The 18,591-nt window shown below is 45.6% G+C and overlaps 1 protein-coding gene and 1 pseudogene across 1 annotated transcript in view; one reads left to right on the top strand and one right to left on the bottom strand.

Moving 5' to 3' along the window:
• The window catches only part of LOC149127601 (uncharacterized), a 390,111-nt gene extending 373,680 nt beyond the window's left edge, over positions 1-16,431 (bottom strand). Inside the window, exons 1-2 of the mRNA XM_089328657.1 lie at positions 16,291-16,431; positions 10,599-10,767 (exon numbers count right to left, since the gene is read on the bottom strand). Of these exons, the coding sequence (XP_089184783.1) occupies positions 10,599-10,675 (77 nt within the window). The 5' untranslated portion in view covers positions 10,676-10,767; positions 16,291-16,431. The remainder of the gene's footprint in view (positions 1-10,598; positions 10,768-16,290) is intronic.
• On the top strand, positions 16,297-17,888 carry LOC103348629 (elongation factor 2 pseudogene; annotated as a pseudogene).
• The last annotated feature ends 703 nt before the right edge of the window (positions 17,889-18,591 follow it).

Below are 18,591 nucleotides of genomic sequence, written 5' to 3'. Positions count from 1 at the left end.
GTATGTGTTCATGTGTTAAACTGCCTATGATTTTTATTATTGAAGAGCCAATGGAAAGCAACACTAATATTTTGTGCTGTAAATAAAGTGGTAGCAAGTAATTTTCATGAATTGCATATCATTTACTAATTCTTAGGCTGCACTAAGATTATTTTTCTGCTGCACGAATATATGTGTGCATATATCAATAATTATAAGAAATTAACTTACAAATTTCCTTTGGCAATATTACTGCTTGTATTACTAGTATTATATATGCACAATTTGGAGCTCAAGATATGGCCTTCTACTAACAACTTAAAGAGCAAATAGGAAATGTCAATTTAGCAGATCTATAATAATTTATATCATTGATGTCCAAATACAGTACAAGTTATTGGCCTTTTAATATCATTCAGAAATTTTGGTGTTTAAGGTTCAGTTAAAGTCAATGTTCAATCTATGATATATTCATTTAGTTCCAGCTGAGTCAGACTCTACCTAATGAGTCTTTCCAGAGCATTTTTATAGTACCCTGAAGCGACCTTGTCTACAAACAAGAGTGATTAATCGAAATATTTTCAAATACTGTACACAGATATCGATGGTGTATGTAATAGCAACCTACCAGCAGGGGGCTCTCACAGCCACAGAGTTAGAAACAGATAGGAAACGTTTTCCGAAATTATCCCCTCCGTTGTTCATTCATTCATGGACTCATTCACCAAAATATCAGTGCGTTCTTGCCAGCTGCCAAATTGTATGTTATTTTCTAGGGGTACAGTCAGGAAGCCTTTGTTCTCACGGAACTTGGAAGCTGATATTTGATTTTTGGCCACCTCCACTAGAAATAATCATTTTCAAAGTAAAAGCTGTTATTACTAGAACATTTATTTGGGGAGGGGATGATTTCTATTGCTGGAAAAGTTAAGTACTTAGGAAAAGGCTTTGAGCGCACATTACATTTGGTTCTGTTTTCCTCTGTGCCCTGAGAAATGCACTTCCTGCAACCAAAAGACAGACTGCTGCTGCTCCTTCGATGGGCTCTCCTGAGATCAGCAAAGCTAGGCTCTGCGATCAGAGGACCAGGGGTACAATCCTCCTGCACCAACAACTTCATATTTCTAGCCTCGAATCTATTATTCTGAGAATGAGGCGGAAACTAGAAACAATACTGAAGCCACAGAAACTAAAAACCTCACCCAGTGCAATAGCAGAACAAGAAACAATTCAAGAAAACACCAGAATATTTCAGATCACATTTCTGTTCTCCTTACAAATGAAAATGACATCACTGTGTCTTACTGAGAGAAAACCATCCTTACAACTTGAATTATCCACTTTAATTTTAAAACATGAATGATAAGGTTGGAACCATTGTAAGAACCACAAAAACATGAACATGTGAACATATTCAAGGGGCACCAGGTTCATGCCTGGTTCAATACCTCCAATATTTCTTAACATTTCAGGCTTGGTGCATAATCATCTCGTTTTGCAAATTAGACATCTAGAGTCTAGAGAAGATTCAGTACTTGTCCACACCACACAGTGGGTTCTTGCCCCACCCCCTTTTTAAGGCTCACTTCTCAAATACTGTGATATTATAGCATCTAGGAATTAAAACGAATCATGTGAAATCAAACAGTCCAAATGTTTGCCCAAGATGAAAGCCACTTCAACAGAACCCCTGAAAGGACTTAACCCAAGCAATGACAGAGCTGACTGCCCTTCACCCCTCAGAGGGGCTCACGCCATCCCTGGAGGGTTCTCATCATTATAAAAGTATTACCTAAGGCCCAAAGGTAACTTATGCTCACTTCTAGTTTTGTTTGAATCTAGTGAAGAGCTGCATGGCAATTCTTTAGGAAAAATCAAAGGGGCCAGCTTTGTGGTACAGCAAGTTAAGCCACTGCCTGCAACGTGGCATCCTATACAAGTACTGGTTCAAGTCCCACCTACTCCACTTTCAATCCAGTTCCCAACTAACATGCCAGAAAAAGCAGCAGAAGATGGTTCAAGTATCTTAGGCCCTGCCACCCACATAGCAGACCTCGGCCCTGTGCTCCTGGCTTCTGCCTGACCAAGCCCTGGCCATTGAAGTTATTTGGGGAGTGAACCAAAGGATGGAAGATCTCTTTCTCACTCTATCTCTCTCTCCCTCCATCACTCTGACTTTTAAGTAAATAAATCTTTTTAAAAATAAAAACTCCAATTCTCTTTTCCAAGCTAAACATCCTCAATTTTTCAGCAGTTTCCCAAGTAGTGTGATTTATCTCGACATCCTCAACTAAATTCTGTCCAAATTTTTAAATGGGATGATAGGGGCTGCTGCTGTGGCAAAGCAGGAAAAGCTGTCACCTGCAGCACCAGCATCCATTTGGTTGTTGGCCTGAGTGCCAGCTGCTCTGCTTCTAATCCAGCTCCCTGATAATGCACCTGGGAAAACAGTGGAGGACGACCCAAGTCCTTGGGACGCTGCACACATGTAGGAGACCCAGAAGAAGCTCCTGGCTCCTGGCTTCAGATTGGCCCAGCTCTAGCTGTTGTGGCTATTTGGAGAGTGAGTCAGTGGATGAAAGATCTGTGTGTGTCCCTCTCTGTAACTCTGTCTTGCAAATGAATATTTAATAAATAAATGCGAGGATACATGTGGGGTTATCTCAGTGGGATCTGACATGCATTAAGTGCAATGGGATGTATGAAGACACAGTATGTCCATTTCTAAGGAAACATATTTATCCTGTATTAGTCGGGTTTTTGTTGCTCTAAAATACCCAAGAGAAGCTGCTTAGTAAGGGGGACAGTTTATTTTGCCTCACAGCCCATAATCGGGCCGTCCCATTAGTCTAGTGTCTGACTAGGGCTTGTGGTGGCACAGCACGTGCAGAGGGAGAATCACATGGAAGCAGAGCGCAGCCAGGCCCACTGGCCTCGTAATCAATCCTTCTGGAAGAACTTCCTTCCAAGGGCATACCCCTAAGACTCAACAGTCTCCAGTGGGCCTGCCTGCTAGATACCACAACTGTTTCTACCACGAATCCATTAACCACTCAAAACTTTGGGGACCAAGCCTGCAATACTTGGGCCTTTAGAAGACAGCCAAATTATTATTCAACCATACATTATGTATGGCTGAGAGAGCAAAAAGTACACTGAACAACCAATGGGAAAAAAAAAAACACCCCTTGTGCCATTTCAGTCTGTGGGAAGCTTTTTCAGTTTAGCAAGTTCTCTAAATAAAGACTATACAGGGTTACTTCAAATAGTTCATAGAAAGTGGAATTAAAAGATTTTGTGCAAAAGAATTTTTAAATCCATGCATAGTTTCTTCATAATATGCATTTTTCATAAACTGTACTCTTCATATTTGAAAAATACAAACCTAAGGAAATCAAGACATTTCACCCATATGATACCAATATGGATCAATCCAGAAATTGCAAACACCACCCCCCTCCCAACCCCAAATTCCAGGTACTGGACTCAGGGTTAAGTGGGTTGAAATCAATCAATAAATGCACAGAGGTTCAGAGCTTTCTTGGAGATTCACCAGTGTCCTGAAGCTACATGCTCCAAACCCAGGGACAGATCCCTCAGGTACCTTTGGGTTCAAATAATAAGCATACCAAGAAACACCCCAAGGCCAGAACAACAGCCATTACTTCTATTAATAAAGAATATGTGGATGTATTTATACAAATTAATGAGTAAAAAGCTGCCATTGCCATAATTACCAAATAATGCCCAGGTCCTGAAACTTTTAGCTAATTATCATAGTAAAAAAAATAACCCATTGTCTTCAACCTTGCTGAAACTCTTTATGGCAATTTAAGCAGCTCAGCAGTCACTCAAAATGCTCCCAGAACGCAGATCAGCAAGAAAAGATTCACAGATGCCGGGCCGGTGCCCTGGCTCACTTGGTTAATCCTCCGCCTGCGGCACCGGTATCCCATATGGGCACCAGATTATAGTTCCTCTTCCAGTCCAGCTCTCTGCTGTGGCCCCAGAGGGCAGTGGAGGATGGCCCAAGTGCTTGGGTCCTGCACCCATGTGGGAGACCAGGAGAAGCACCTGGCTCCTACCATCAGATCAGCGTAGCTTGGGCCTTGGCGGCCATTTGGGGAGTGAACCAACGGAAGGAAGACCTTTCTCTCTCTCTCTCTCTCTCTCTCTCTCTCTAACTCTACCTGTCAAATAAAATAAAATGAAATGAAATAAAAGATTCACAGATGCCCACAATTTAACAGCAGTCCTTAACAAGCTGCGTAGATTGTCTTCTACATTTTTTGGGCAGAAAATGTCCACCTGTTCACCTAGGATCAGTGGATCAAGGGAGATTTTAAGATACAGAGTGCCCACATTCACAGGCTCAGAAACAAGTTGACTCATGGGTACAGTTAGACAATGTGTTTGAATCAGTATTCTCAGAAAATTAAGAAGTCACATTACTAACACACCAATTTGAAATTGGGCATGTTCCATTCATTGACATCCTGTCTTAACGCACAAGCCATTAAAATATTACATGCATGTTCCGTTTATTTTCTTTGGAGGCATCATAAAGATAGTAGCAATAACGCAACTTGCTGGATACCTTATAAAAAAACCATTTCATTTTCTCTTTATAGCAAATCTTTTCACATAGGTGCTTTATTTGTCTGCATTCCACAGATGCAGAACCTGACTTGTGGAGAAGCAAATTAACTCATCCGAGGTCGCTAAGCTAAGAGACGGCAGAACTGGGATTTGATCCCAGAATGGAAGCTCAACATCACACTTTACAGGATGTGTCTCTGGAGAAGCAAGAGAGGATGTAGACTGTGCTGTCTCCACCTGGGAAGAGTAAACAGCACCTGGTTGGGAAGGACATCTTTCCACTTTTGACAACTCTCTTACACACCAAACCAAATGTCTGTATCCACTTCCTAAACACTTATTTTTGAAAATGCTAAAGTCCCCTTAAACTCATCATTGAGCTCCAAATCCACTAGCTTTTCAGCACAGAGGCAACTTTGTGTACTGAAATTGTACAGAATTGGAAGTCAGAAAATTGGATTCCTGTTCTAACCTCACAAACTACTATTATGGGTAACTTGTTCCATGGAACTCTCCCCTTAAATCTATAACATTGTTATCAACTTCCTAAAATTGTTCTAAGTACCAAATAAGAATAATACACACAAAAATATTTTTGCAAAATTACATGCAAGCACTATCACTATTATTAATACTTCATGTATATTTATATGATTTTGTTATAAGATATTACCACGTGGAATATTTTCATATTTCCACCCTTTATTATGGCAAAGCCTTGTTATGGCTAAGCCATAATAAGAGTTCAATATCTTACGAATTCTCAAGCACTAATTATCACAGTTTGCCAAACAAATAATAAAACTTAGATTTTTCTTTCTCTTTTATTCTAGTTCTAATAAGCTCAGAGAACAGTAAGTTTAGCTACGAATGACTTCTGATTAAATTGTCTAACATAAACCACTCAACTTTTATAATATATGTGGAGTGAGTACTAAGCTCGGAAATATGTAATTGCTTTTTAAGAAATATTTGTTTTCAATTCAGCCTCTGAGTAATGTGGAAGACTAAATTATATGATTTCAAATGGCCTTAGTCAGGTAAAATGCTCAGTATCAGTAATAGATCAGGGAAGAACACAGTCACAGAAAAGAAACGATGAATTTTTAAAACATTGGACCTTACACACTATCATTAGTCCATAAACCATGATGAAGACAGCAGTCTATTGTTTAAGTAAGATTATCAATCATATTTTATAGCACTTCCACAGTTAGATGCATTCTACTATGTTTCCAAATGTAGATTTTAATCCAAGGTTTTCTTTTTTATAACCAAGAAATGAAATGCATATATGTTCATTTTGATACTAACTTAAAACTGGATCTCCTTCATCCTGTATCTTTTTATCTTCACATATAAAAAAAAAAAACACATGTAGGAAGTGTTGCTCAATTTATACCTGCAAATCCCTTGCCAGACCCTACAGGTCTAATCCATATGTATAGGTACCCCACCCACATCTCCTCTGCCTTTACTCGAGTACCGAAACATAATCTTAGAATTTCCTTATTCCAAAGTCTGCCGTGTTCTCCTCCTGCCAGTACACATCCTAGTCTAGCTGTATCTCAGCCGTTCGCCTGTGCAACAAATTATGTTCAGGCCAAACCGCTCCCTTTGTGAAAATCAAGGAGACAGGATATTAGCAATCTTCAAACGCGAAAAGAAAAATCTGGCTTTAAAAATAACACTAGAATGCCCCCTGTCTAAAGGCAGAGATGCCAGGTGGTCCTAGGAATAATCATTTTAAAACACACTCATATATAATAGAGATACGGATATCTGAGAGGCAGAGAGAGACAGAAGCAGAGACAGAGACAAAGACAGAGAGCTCCTATCCTCTGATTCACTCCCCAGATGCCTGCAATGGCCCCAGGCTGGTAACTCAAGTAACCCACATGGGCAGTAGAAATCCAATCACTTGAGCCATCACCACTGCCTCCCAGGGTCTGCACTGGCAGGAAAATAAAGTCAGGAGCTGGAGCCTGGCACCACCCAGACACTCTGATGTGGGACACATCCCCCAGGCGTCTTAACCACTGGGCCAAATGCCTGCCCCAAACACAGTCTTGTGTGTGTGTGTTCGTTCACTCAGAGGTGGTGTAGCAAAGTGGTAAAAGTGTGGTTCATAGAACAACATTCCATTCCCAACTCTGCCACTGACTAGCTGTGTTATCTTGGGAGACTGACTCTGTGCCTCAGTTTCTACATCCATAACACTAGGAAAAATAATTGTACCTTTCTTGTAGAGTTATTGTAAGAAGTAATTGAGTTCATATGTGTAAAGTATTTAAACTGCCTGGTGGACAGCATATGCCCACTGTGTTTCCTATTATTATTACAATAATCTGTTCATTATTCATTCATTAAATATTTACTGATCTCCACTAGTGCTGTTATGCTAAGCATTATAATACAACCCTGAGCAGAGCAAGCAGGAAATAAACAGCCCTGGTGGAATCTACAGAGAGACTAACACTGTGTAATAATGAGTATGATATAAGTGTATGCGAGATGACCAGCCTTTCTAGAAATCTTGTGCCTGTCTACCAGATTTCTTAATGTTGGCAGTTCCCCTGTTTTTCCAGGGGGCAGGAAATAACCAGTTCAGTTGTACAGTGAATGGACTAGTACTGACTTGCTTATCTGATTCCTTTTTGCTTTATTACCAAGAAAAGGCCTGATTACCACTCTCCCCATCGTGGTTTTGATCAGCTTGGTTAACAATGCAATCGGTGTTTCATGCTTCAACATCACACGGCGCTGCCTCTTTGAAACGCCTTTGCCTGTGTGACTTTAAGTCAGCAGCCCTCCTGGACTCTGTCCCTTGGGCTGCAGTTGAGTCTTCCTGTTGGACACATCACTGCTGCTGCTTCTCCAGAATGCCCTCAAGTTCCTCTTCCCCTCCAGCACACATTCCATGGAACACGTGGATCTGACTCCAAATGTGTCGCTGCTACTTAGACCAGTTGTGCCAGCTTTACCAGCTTCCTGAAATTTTCTCAGCCTTTGTCAACTCATGCGTAAAATGGGAATAAAAATATCTACACCACGAGGTTGAGTGGCTTAAATAAGATAAACGTCTTAAACAAATTCTAACATCTAACACTCAATAAATAAATTCATTTATCCGATAATATCTATCCCAAGGCACTGAGGTTATTCACCCACCAAGTATGCATCTCCAAGCCCTGGGGATACAAGAGCAAAAAAGAAACACAAATTGTTTCTTCATTTGTGAGGATGATACTCCATTTGCAGAGGCAACTAAAAGGTAAAATAAATTATAATAGAACTATGCAAGAAACAATAGAAGTTTAGAAGTTGCTGAGATAGCAAAACAAGAAGGACTTACTGTAGGCACAGTGGTCACAAAAAAAAAAAGAGGCAGCCAAGGGAGGAGAATGTGCAAGGATCCTGAGGGAGGCAAGATTAGCACGTTTGTGGGCCTGAAACGCCACAGTGGCTAGAGCCAGGTGAGCCAGCAATGTGAAGCACATGATGAGGTTGAAGAGGGGGAATTTCTAGGCCTTCAGGTCGGTGACAAGGAGTCTGCTTGTAATCTAGCACCATCTCCAGCCTCCTGTTTGGTGTGTTGTAGCATCTGTATGCCAATGACTCCAGCTCTGACATCCCTCAGCTCTGCTTGGTATCTTGTGAATGTCTAAAATCTAACATGATGCAAAGAGAACTCTTCATTGTTGCCCTCTAAATCAGTTCCTCTAGAGCCTTCCCTATCCCTACCACCATCCAACTTCCTATTCAAATAAAAATTATAAACACAATTGTGATTCCTCCCTTTCTCATGCCCTGTTATTTCTAATCCACCACATCTTGCCAGCAGTACACCTATAATAGTTCCTTACCTCAACAGCCACGTCCCAGGTCATCCTGGCCTACTGAAACAGTCTCCTCAATAATCTACCTATTTTCCCCCAACAAGGAATTGTTCATTGATTGGTATGCCTAACAATCGATTCTCCACATATCAACCAAAGTAGTCTGTTGAGAACATGAGCACAAATCACATCATGATGCTCCCCTGCTTAAAACCTCCCTTGCTTCCCAATGTTCGTGGAGCACGGTCCAGATCCCTAGCCCTGGGCCGTGAGACCCTACACCACCTGGGCCCTAAGCTTCACATTCTTACTTCACTGCACAACTTTCCTCCCGTTTTACTCAGTTCCAGCCATACTGTCTTCAAACACAACGTAAGAGCTTCCACCTTCCAACCTTTGTGTATCTTGTTCCCTTTGCCACACGTGCCCTGTCCTCCAGGTCCTTGCTGGTCTGACTTTTTCTTAGCCTTCAGGTCTTACTTCAAATGCTCCTCCCTCAGAGAAGCCTCCCCTAGCTTCCAAGTTAAGTAAGTCCATCGTCCCCAACATTTCTCTGTAACAGCGCCGCCCAAAAGATCTTGCTGTGATGACAGAAATGTCCTACAACCACTGCTGCTCCACACAGTAGCCGTAAGCCAAGTCACACGTTCAGCTTTGAAATATGGCTGCTGCAGCCAAGAAACTGAACTTCTAAATGTATTTCATCTTAATTTTAATTTAAAAGGCCCCACATGCATCTAGGGTCTACCTTATAGAACAAAATGGCTCTATTGCATCACCATATTTTATTCTCCTCACAGCCCCAACAAAAACCTGAAGTTACCATGTTCGTTTCTCTCATAAGTTCCATGAGGGCAAGGACCCTGTCTATCTAGCAAAAGTATCAGACATACAAAACGCATTATACAGTGTTATCTGTCTGTATAACAAACAATGTGCATTTCTTATCTTACTGTTGCTGTGGCACAAATCTCAGGCACGGCTTAGCTGGGTGCTCTGTTTCAGTGTCTCTCCAGGTCTGTAATCGCGGTGACAGCCGGGGCTGGGGTCTCATCTGAAAGTTTGACTGGGGAAGGATCAGCTTCTAAGCTCTTGAGATGGTTGGCAGAGTTCAGAGCTTCCAGGACTGTCAGAATGAGACCCTGAATATGGAGCAGGAAGCTGCCCTTGCCTCCTGCCCCTCTAGTGTGACTGCCCATTTCGTGGCAGCTTGCTTTATCAAAATGTGTAAGCCAAAAAACAGTGTAGGCAAACACTTTCTATCAAGACCCAAAAGTTGCAACCTTATGTAAGCTCATCATGGAAGTGATCATTTACCATCTTGTTGCATTCTACTGGTTAAAAGCAAGACACCATACCAGCCTGCACTCAAGGACCGATCATTCAGGGCCTGAATCCCAGGAAGCAAACTGTGAAGTGCCAGCCTACAGGACTGCCTCGTACAGGCGATTATTAAATATCTGCTGAATGGATGAATCAGCATGTATGAAGACCCAACTCTGTCCTGTCAGAGTAGTTGTACCAATGTAGCTCTTTTTTCCTTTACTGGGAAAGATAAAGCTTCATGCTAGAAATTATCAAAGGATAAATAGAGGATCTCTCCATGGTAAGATCTGAAAAAGTAAAAGAGCAAAATGGAAAAGGAAACTTCCTGGCAAAGTCAGCAGATACTCTGATTGATGAAAACGCTTAGGAACATGGGTCCAAGAGTCCAAATACTCAAATTCAAAGCCTAGCTCTGTATTTTTACCAACTGGGCCTTGTCTGTACCTCCCTTTGCTCATAGCATTGTTTCCAGAATTGAATGAACTCATAAACATGGTGAACACAGAACAGTGCCTGGCATAGAGAAAGCACTCAAGTGTTAACTATTACTGCTATTGTCACTACCACTACAATTGAACTGTGTTGAAAACAAATTTTCTGCTTCTGTTGCTGTTAATGTAATTCTTTCAAGCTAATGATTGTATCATTCTGAGTTCTCAGTTGCAGGCAAGAAAAACCAACTCGAGCTGACTTAAGCAGAAAATGGAATTTATTCAGAACATGGTGGGTGGCTCCCAGAATCACTGGAAGAACAAGAGAACCGACAGGAGGCTGTGCAGCAGAGAGCAACATCCTAGGTCATGAGGTGCAACCCCCTTCCTAACAGTCCACACTATTGCCACCGTCACCACTGACCTCAGATACTGTGCCTTGCTCCACCAACATCCCTGGTCCCGGAGGCTGCAGATGACCAGTTTTCCTATGGAAACCATCCTTCATCCAGATGCCACCACGGAATGTGGTTCTCACAGCCTCTACGTCACGGACTCTGGGTTCTCAGCTGATTCACCACACTGACTGGAGGCTAAAATAGCAAGATGCAAAAAATAGCAAGTGTTTGGCATTTTCTCCTCCCACAATTGCACATGAGCCTGCTTCCTTTCAAGGTTCCTTAAAGAGGGAATTTTCCAAAACAATATGTGTATTCCAATGCTAGACAGCAAAATCTTGTTTATGGGCAAATATCTACTAGAGAAGTCATTAATAATTTCTTCTTGATGGCTATGATTTTTTAATCTATGTATTAAAAATCTAAGAGATTGCTACAGAGAAATTCTCTCAAGGTTTTACATCTTCCATCATTTTCCTGTCTAGGTTTAAATCATAGTTTTAAAGCAAGAGTAAAAGATTGACCAAAATACCAGCTGCATGACTGATATATTTAGTAATCTCATTTTTTCACTGATGGATTTTCTTTCACCAGAGATAATTAATTGCATATTATATTTCTCTGCAACACCCTTTCAGTACCCAGATGTCTCGTCCTTTTTTAAAGTTTAATTTAGTTTTTAATTGACCCATAACTGTACATATTTATACGATATAGTGTGATGTTTTGGTACACATATGCATCGTATAGTGATTGAATCAGAACATTTTGCCTATCCATCACCTCAAACATTTATCATTTCTTTGTGGAAAAAGAATTCAAAATCATCTCTTTCAGCTATTTTGAAATATGTGAATTGTCTCTATTCACGACCTCCTTGGAAGAGATTCAAAATCTGACTGCATGTGGTATTTTCATCTTAAATTTTTCTAGGATACAGCCATGAGAGCCTTCCAGAAACTCCATAAGGGGCATCTCTGGGCTTTCATGCCTGGCACCGGTGAGCCTGATACGCAGTAGAGGCTCCTTATGCACCAGAGAAGCAGCCCCTGCAACACCAGGGTCAGGGCCCATTGGTACTCCAAAAAGATTTCCCGGCCGGCACCGCGGCTCACTAGGCTAATCCTCCGCCTGCAGCGCCGGCACACCGGGTTCTAGTCCTGGTTGCCCCTCTTCCAGGCCAGCTCTCTGCTGTGGCCCGGGAGTGCAGTGGAGGATGGCCCAAGTGCTTGGGCCCTGCACCCACATGGGAGACCAGGAGGAAGCACCTGGCTCCTGCCTTCGGATCAGCGCGGTGCACCGGCCTCAGCGCACCAGCCTCAGCGGCCATTGTAGGGTGAACCAATGGTAAAGGAAGACCTTTCTCTCTGTCTCTCTCTCTCACTGTCCACTCTTCCTGTAAAAAAAAAAAATTCCCATTTTACACGCCAGCCAATAGCTACGTTTGATATAAAAGCAGGAGACTCAGGAAATCTCTGCTTCAAGTAATATTCTGCTGCCAGTATCTCAAGTATGTAGACTTTCTCCAAAGTCTTTTCCCTTAAGACTTTAATTTCCCCTCTTATTTCTTCCTGATGCTACACAGCTGTGCAAGTTTGCCCATAAATGTACAGCTGACAAGTCAATCACATCACTTTAAAAAATAAAACGGTATGAGGAGGCCGGCGCCGTGGCTCAATAGGCTAATCCTCCACCTTGCGGCGCCGGCACACCGGGTTCTAGTCCCGGTCGGGGCGCCGGATTCTGTCCCGGTTGCCCCTCTTCCAGGCCAGCTCTCTGCTATGGCCAGGGAGTGCAGTGGAGGATGGCCCAGGTGCTTGGGCCCTGCACCCCATGGGAGACCAGGAAAAGCACCTGGATCCTGGCTCCTGCCATCGGATCAGCGCAGTGCGCCGGCTGCAGCGGCAGCCATTGGAGGGTGAACCAACGGCAAAGGAAGACCTTTCTCTCTCTGTCTCTCTCACTGTCCACTCTGCCTGTCAAAAATAAAAAAAAAAAATAAAAAAATAAAAAATAAAACGGTATGAGGGGGAAATGTTGAGGTGCAATCCACATACAGTTAGATCCACGTGCAGCATGCAATCTTGGCTATTTAATTCAGTTTGGTGCCCCTTAGACAACAGTTCTCCACCAAGGATGAGTCTGCCCCTCTGGGGGCATCTGACAATGCCTGGACATATTTTGGGTTGACACAACTGGAAACAGAGGGGCACCATTACTGGCAACTAGTAGGTAGAGGCTAAGGATGATGCTAAGAACCCTGGGATACACAGGACACCTCCCCACAGCAAGAAATTATCCCACCCTCAATGTCTATAAAGCTGAGGTTGAGAAACCCTTCTAGTTTTCCTTTCTTACTCTATAGTGCTTCCCCTTCTTGGTCTGCAAACGTCTCTTCTGGTCCCCATTACTTTAAAGAAGATACTTTTGAGTGGTCATCCAGATCACATCTTCAAACCTGAACTATGGACAATGAAGCCACATCATGGTCTCCAGCTCTGAAAGTTCTCAAATATTTCTACTCAATTTTGTGCATTAGAACCTGAAACTTCAGCAAGCTGAACTCCTGTTTTCATCACATCATGCATGCCAAATCCCCGTTTTTCTAAATAGGAGAGTTGAAAGCTACAACATCCAACTCCTATATCAACTAACTATGTGGTCTTGAAAAGTCATGGAAAATCTCTTTGCTTCACTGCCATACATGCAAACTGATATAAAAAAATCAACAAAATCACAAAACAGGTTTAAAGTTCGCATGAAATAATGTAAAAACATTTGAATAACAGAATGTTTTTACCATTATTCTCTTTCTCCCAAACTCTATTCTATACTCTCTTCTCCTGTCATTGACTTATTTAGTCCTCTGTGACAAGGATGTCCCATTGCATACCAGTTGAGCATTTGCTTTTACTAAAACATCAGCATATCTACAACATGCATGCTTATAATACTTGCTGCTACCCATAGAGTGAATCTGCAGTCACATGTTTGGAAGAATAGAGAAGGAGTCATACTGTAATTGGACCCTCCACAAATTTACCATAAAAGAAAACAAACTGTTGCTAACTTTTTTCTGATTTCTATATGCTCAGGGATAAGAAAAACAAAATGAATCATCATAAAATATTATATTTTCTCATAAGAAACTCCTTTTGATTTGTGCCTTAATAACAATTTGGTGTTGAATAGATGACAGAAAGAAACCAAAAAAAAAAAAAAACCCAAAGTTATAAAATCTTAAAAACAGAAGCAAGCTCCAAGTCACATACAAGATAAATGTGTTATACATAGTAATACATATTTTTGTTCATTTTTAAGTTTATAAGATTTTTTGTTGATGACTTGGATAGTTTACATTTTATAAAAATACAGCTCAGGGGCTGGTGCTGTGGCATAGTGGGTAATGCCACTGCCTGCAGTGCCAGCATCCCATATGGGTACTGGTTCAAATCCCTGCTACTCTACTTCCAATCTAACTCTCTGCTATGGCTTGGGAAAGCAGTGAAAGATAGTCCCAGCGCTTGGGCCCCTGCACCTATGTGGGAGACTGGAAGAAGCTCCAGGCTCCAAGCTTCCAATTGACCCAGCTCCAGCCATTGCAGTCATTTGGAGAGTGAAACAGTGGATGAAAGACCTCTCTCTCTCTCTCCCTTTTTGCCTCTCAGTAACTCTACCTTTATTTTTTCGAAGATTTATTTATTTGAAAGACAGAGAGAGGTAGAGACCGAGAGGTCTTCCATCCGCTGGTTCACTCTCAAGATGGCTGCAATGGCCGAAGCTGAGCTCCGATCCAAAGCCAGGAGCCAGGAGCTTCTTCCAGGTCTCCCATGTGGGTGCAGGGACCCAAGGACTTGGGCCATCTTCCACTGTTTTCCCAGGCCATAGCAGAGAACTGGATTGGAAGAGGAGCAGCCTGGACTTGAACCGGTGCCTATATGGGATGCCAGCGCTTCAGGCCAGGGCTTTAACCCACTGTACCACAGCGCCAACCCTGGTAACTATGACTTTCAAACAAATAAGTAAATCTTTAAAAAAAAAAAATCCAGCTCATGGGGGCCAGTACTGTGGCAAAGCAGGCTAAGCCTCCACCTGCGGCACCAGCATCTTGTATGGATGCCAGTTCATGTCCCAGTTGCTTCTCTTCCAATCCAGCTCTCTGATTATGGCCTGGGAAAGCAGTGGATGACGGCCCAAATGTTTGGGCCCCTGCACCCACATGGGAGACCCAGAAGAAGTTCCTGGCTCCTGGCCTCATATCGGCCCAGCTCTGGCTGTTTTGGCCATTTGGGGAGTGAACCAATGGATAGAAGATCCCACTCTGTCTCTCCCTCTCTCTGTAACTCTGCCTCTCAAATAAATAAAACCTTTAAAAAAATACAGCTCATGGGACGTGGTGGAATGAGAAGGTGAGAAGGTCATGCCAAGATGGCCGCTGACAACAGAAACTACCTGACAACAGGCTGTGATTGGATGGCTTCGGAAACCACATGACAACAGAGCCGGTCTGACAACAGGCTATGATTGGATGGTTTCAGAAACTGCCTGGCAACAGAGCCTAACTGGCAACAGACCTAAATGGCAACAGGCTGTTATTGTATGACTTTGGAAACTGCCTGGCAGCAGGCTGTGATTGGTTAGGGCATAGACCGCCCCTTGACTGGACTGGCTGCCTTGGCTATAAGCAGCTGTAGCAACTGAAATAAACGAGTCTGCAGGCTGCTTGCCTCAGGCCTGCTTTCACCAGGGTCTGTGTGGTAACTCCACACCTCTTGCCCCCACTACGCTCCTCCTCCCAGAAACGAATCCACCACAACAACGGGAGTCTGAATTGTCATCTTTCTTTTCCTTTAGTAAATTTCTCCTAAACTTGGAGAAATAGTCACTCTTTGCATCTCCCTTGGACGGCTTTGCCACATTGAACCCATTATACATAGAGTTCACTGCAGGGTCTAAACACATGACGCATTCCCAAAGTACCATAGTTTTCCTTTGCCCTTATCCCCCAGAATTGCATGCGAAAATAAACTACCAAAGGAAAGCAATAAACAAATGAGACACACAAAAGACAAGCATAGTCTCTTGGCTTTGAGCATTGGAGATACGAATCAGTTGATGGTTGCTGAAGCAGAGCACTGTAAGAAGCAGATTGTCCTCTGATAGGGCAGTGAGATGGCGGCTCTTTAAGAGTTCTTTAATTGTGTTGCAAATTCAACTAAATACGACAGACTTTACCAGCTGAATCTCTGCTATAGTTTCCTAAGGCTGCTTTTCAGCAATTGCTGTCTCCTATAGGAGACAAATGGCAGTGTGACATCTGCCATTTCTTCTCCATTTTTATTTGCGTGAAAGGCAGAAAGAAGAGAGGGAGGGAGGGAGGGGGAGAGAACACTCCTGGCTTCAGATCAGTACAGCTATGGTGTTGTGGCCAACTGGGGAGTGAACCAGCGGATGTAAGACACACCTCTCCCTCTCCCCCTCTCTCTCCACCCCCCTCTCTCTCCCCCCCTCCCCCCTCTCTCCCCCTCTCTTTCTCTCCCCCTCTCTCTCTCCCCCTCTCTCTCTCCCCCCCTCTCTCCCCCTCTCTCTCTCCCCCTCTCTCTCTCCCCCTCTCTTTCTCTTCTTCTCTCTGCATAACTCTGACTTTCAAATAAATATTTAAAAAATAATAAAATAGCATTGTATAACTCTCCCGCCACCATCCTTGGCACCACTTGCCTCGCTGGGGTCTGGTCTGCCAGCCATCCGCCACCATGGTGAACTTCATGATGGAGCAGCTCCGGGCCATCACGGACAAGGCGGTCAATGTCGCAACATGTCTGTCACTGCACAGGTGGGCCATGGCAAGCCCACGCTGACCGACTCCCTGGTGCGCAAGGCCCGCATCGCCAACTCGGCCTGCGCCGAGGAGACTTGCTTCAGGGACACCTGCAAGGACCAGCAGGTGCACTGCATCACCATCAAGTCCACGAGCATCTCCCTCTTCTACCAGCTCTCAGTGAATCACCTGAACTTCATCAAGCAGAGCAAGGACGGCTCCCTGGAGCACGTGGCTCCCTCCGTGTCACAGACGGCGCCCTGGGGTATGTGGCTTTCTCCTCGGAGGTGACGGCTCCCTCCATGTCACAGACGGTGCCCTGGTGCTGGTGGCCTGCGTGTCTGTTGTGTGCGTGCAGACGGAGACAGACACGGCTGTGCCAGACTTCTGCCAGCTCACCCTGGACCCCATCCTCAAGGTGATTGATGCCATCATGAACTTCAACGAGGAGGAGACGGCAAAACCGATAGAGAAACTGGACACTAAGCTGGGCAGTGGGGACAAGGACGAGGAGAGCAAACCCCTGCGGCAGGTGATCGCCATCCACCTGCCCTTGCCCCTCACCACTGCAAGCTGTTGTAGGAGGGATCCCCACGATGATGGGCCCCAAAGGGTCCCTCGTGGTGTCCATCTCCAAGATGGCGCCAACCTCGGACTCGTGTTCTCGGGGCTACTGTCCACCGGCCCAAAGGTCGGGATCATGGGCCCCAGCTACTCGCCCAGCAGCAAGGATCTCTACCTGAAACCAGTCCTGAGATCGATCCTCGGGTCCTGGGGGGCGTTGGCCAGTTCCTGGTGAAAGTGGGCACCAGCGCCACCTCCGAGCACGCGCACATCTGGGTGATGGGGTTCAGCCCCGTCGCCATGGTGGCCGTGGAGGCCAAGCACCCCGGGCGACCTGCCCAGGCTGGTGCAGGGGCTGAAGCGGCTGGCCAAGTCCGGATGCCAGGGGGATCTGGTGCTTCGGGCCCGACAGCACCAGCCCCAACATCCTCACTGATATCACCAAGGGGATGCAACACCGCACAGCGTGCCGTCGGCTTCCAGCCGGCCACCACCAAGGAGGGGGCGCTGCGCGAGGAGAACACGGGGGGCCTGCGCCTCCATGTGCACGACGTGAGGCCGCGGCCGACGCCATCCACCGCGGGGCGGCCCCACGGCCGGCACTGACCGCCCAGCCCCCTTCATGGGCCCCACCTGGCTCGTGGAGATCCAGCGTCCAGGGTGCTGACCGCCCAGCCCCCTTCATGGGCCCCATCTGGCTCGTGGAGATCCAGCGTCCAGGGTGCTGACCGCCCAGCCCCCTTCATGGGCCCCACCTGACTCGTGGAGATCCAGCGTCCAGGGTGCTGACCGCCCAGCCCCCTTCATGGGCCCCACCTGACTCGTGGAGATCCAGCGTCCAGGGTGCTGACCGCCCAGCCCCCTTCATGGGCCCCACCTGACTCGTGGAGATCCAGCGTCCAGGGTGCTGACCGCCCAGCCCCCTTCATGGGCCCCACCTGACTCGTGGAGATTCAGCGTCCAGGGTGCTGACCGCCCAGCCCCCTTCATGGGCCCCACCTGACTCGTGGAGATCCAGTGTCCAGGGTGCAGACCGCCCAGCCCCCTTTCATGGGCCCCATCTACCTGTGGAGATCCAGCGTCCAGGGTGCTGACCGCCCAGCCCCCTTCATGGGCCCCACCTGGCTCGTGGAGATCCAGCGTCCAGGGTGCTGACCACCCAGCCCCCTTTCATGGGCCCCACCTGACTCGTGGAGATCCAGCGTCCAGGGTGCTGACCGCCCAGCCCCCTTCATGGGCCCCACCTGACTCGTGGAGATCCAGCGTCCAGGGTGCTGACCGCCCAGCCCCCTTCATGGGCCCCACCTGACTCGTGGAGATCCAGCGTCCAGGGTGCTGACCGCCCAGCCCCCTTCATGGGCCCCACCTGACTCGTGGAGATCCAGCGTCCAGGGTGCTGACCGCCCAGCCCCCTTTCATGGGCCCCACCTGACTCGTGGAGATCCAGCGACCATAGCAAGTGGTCGGGGGCATCTACCGTGCCCTGGACAGGAAGCGAGGCCTCACGTTCGAGGAGTCCGGGGACCCCTTCGACAGCAGCCGCAACCCGAGCCGGCTGGTGGACCAGACACACAAAGGCCTGAAGAGGGGCGCTCCGGCCCTGGACAGCCTCCTGGACAGGTGGTGGGCGGTGTCTC

The sequence above is a fragment of the Oryctolagus cuniculus genome, chromosome 3 (genome assembly GCF_051225735.1).
Source record: "Oryctolagus cuniculus isolate XC-2025 breed Fujian yellow rabbit chromosome 3, ASM5122573v1, whole genome shotgun sequence".
NCBI lineage: Eukaryota > Metazoa > Chordata > Mammalia > Lagomorpha > Leporidae > Oryctolagus > Oryctolagus cuniculus.
Note: the sequence above shows the minus strand (reverse complement) of the source record. Positions and strands in the feature narration are given on the sequence as shown.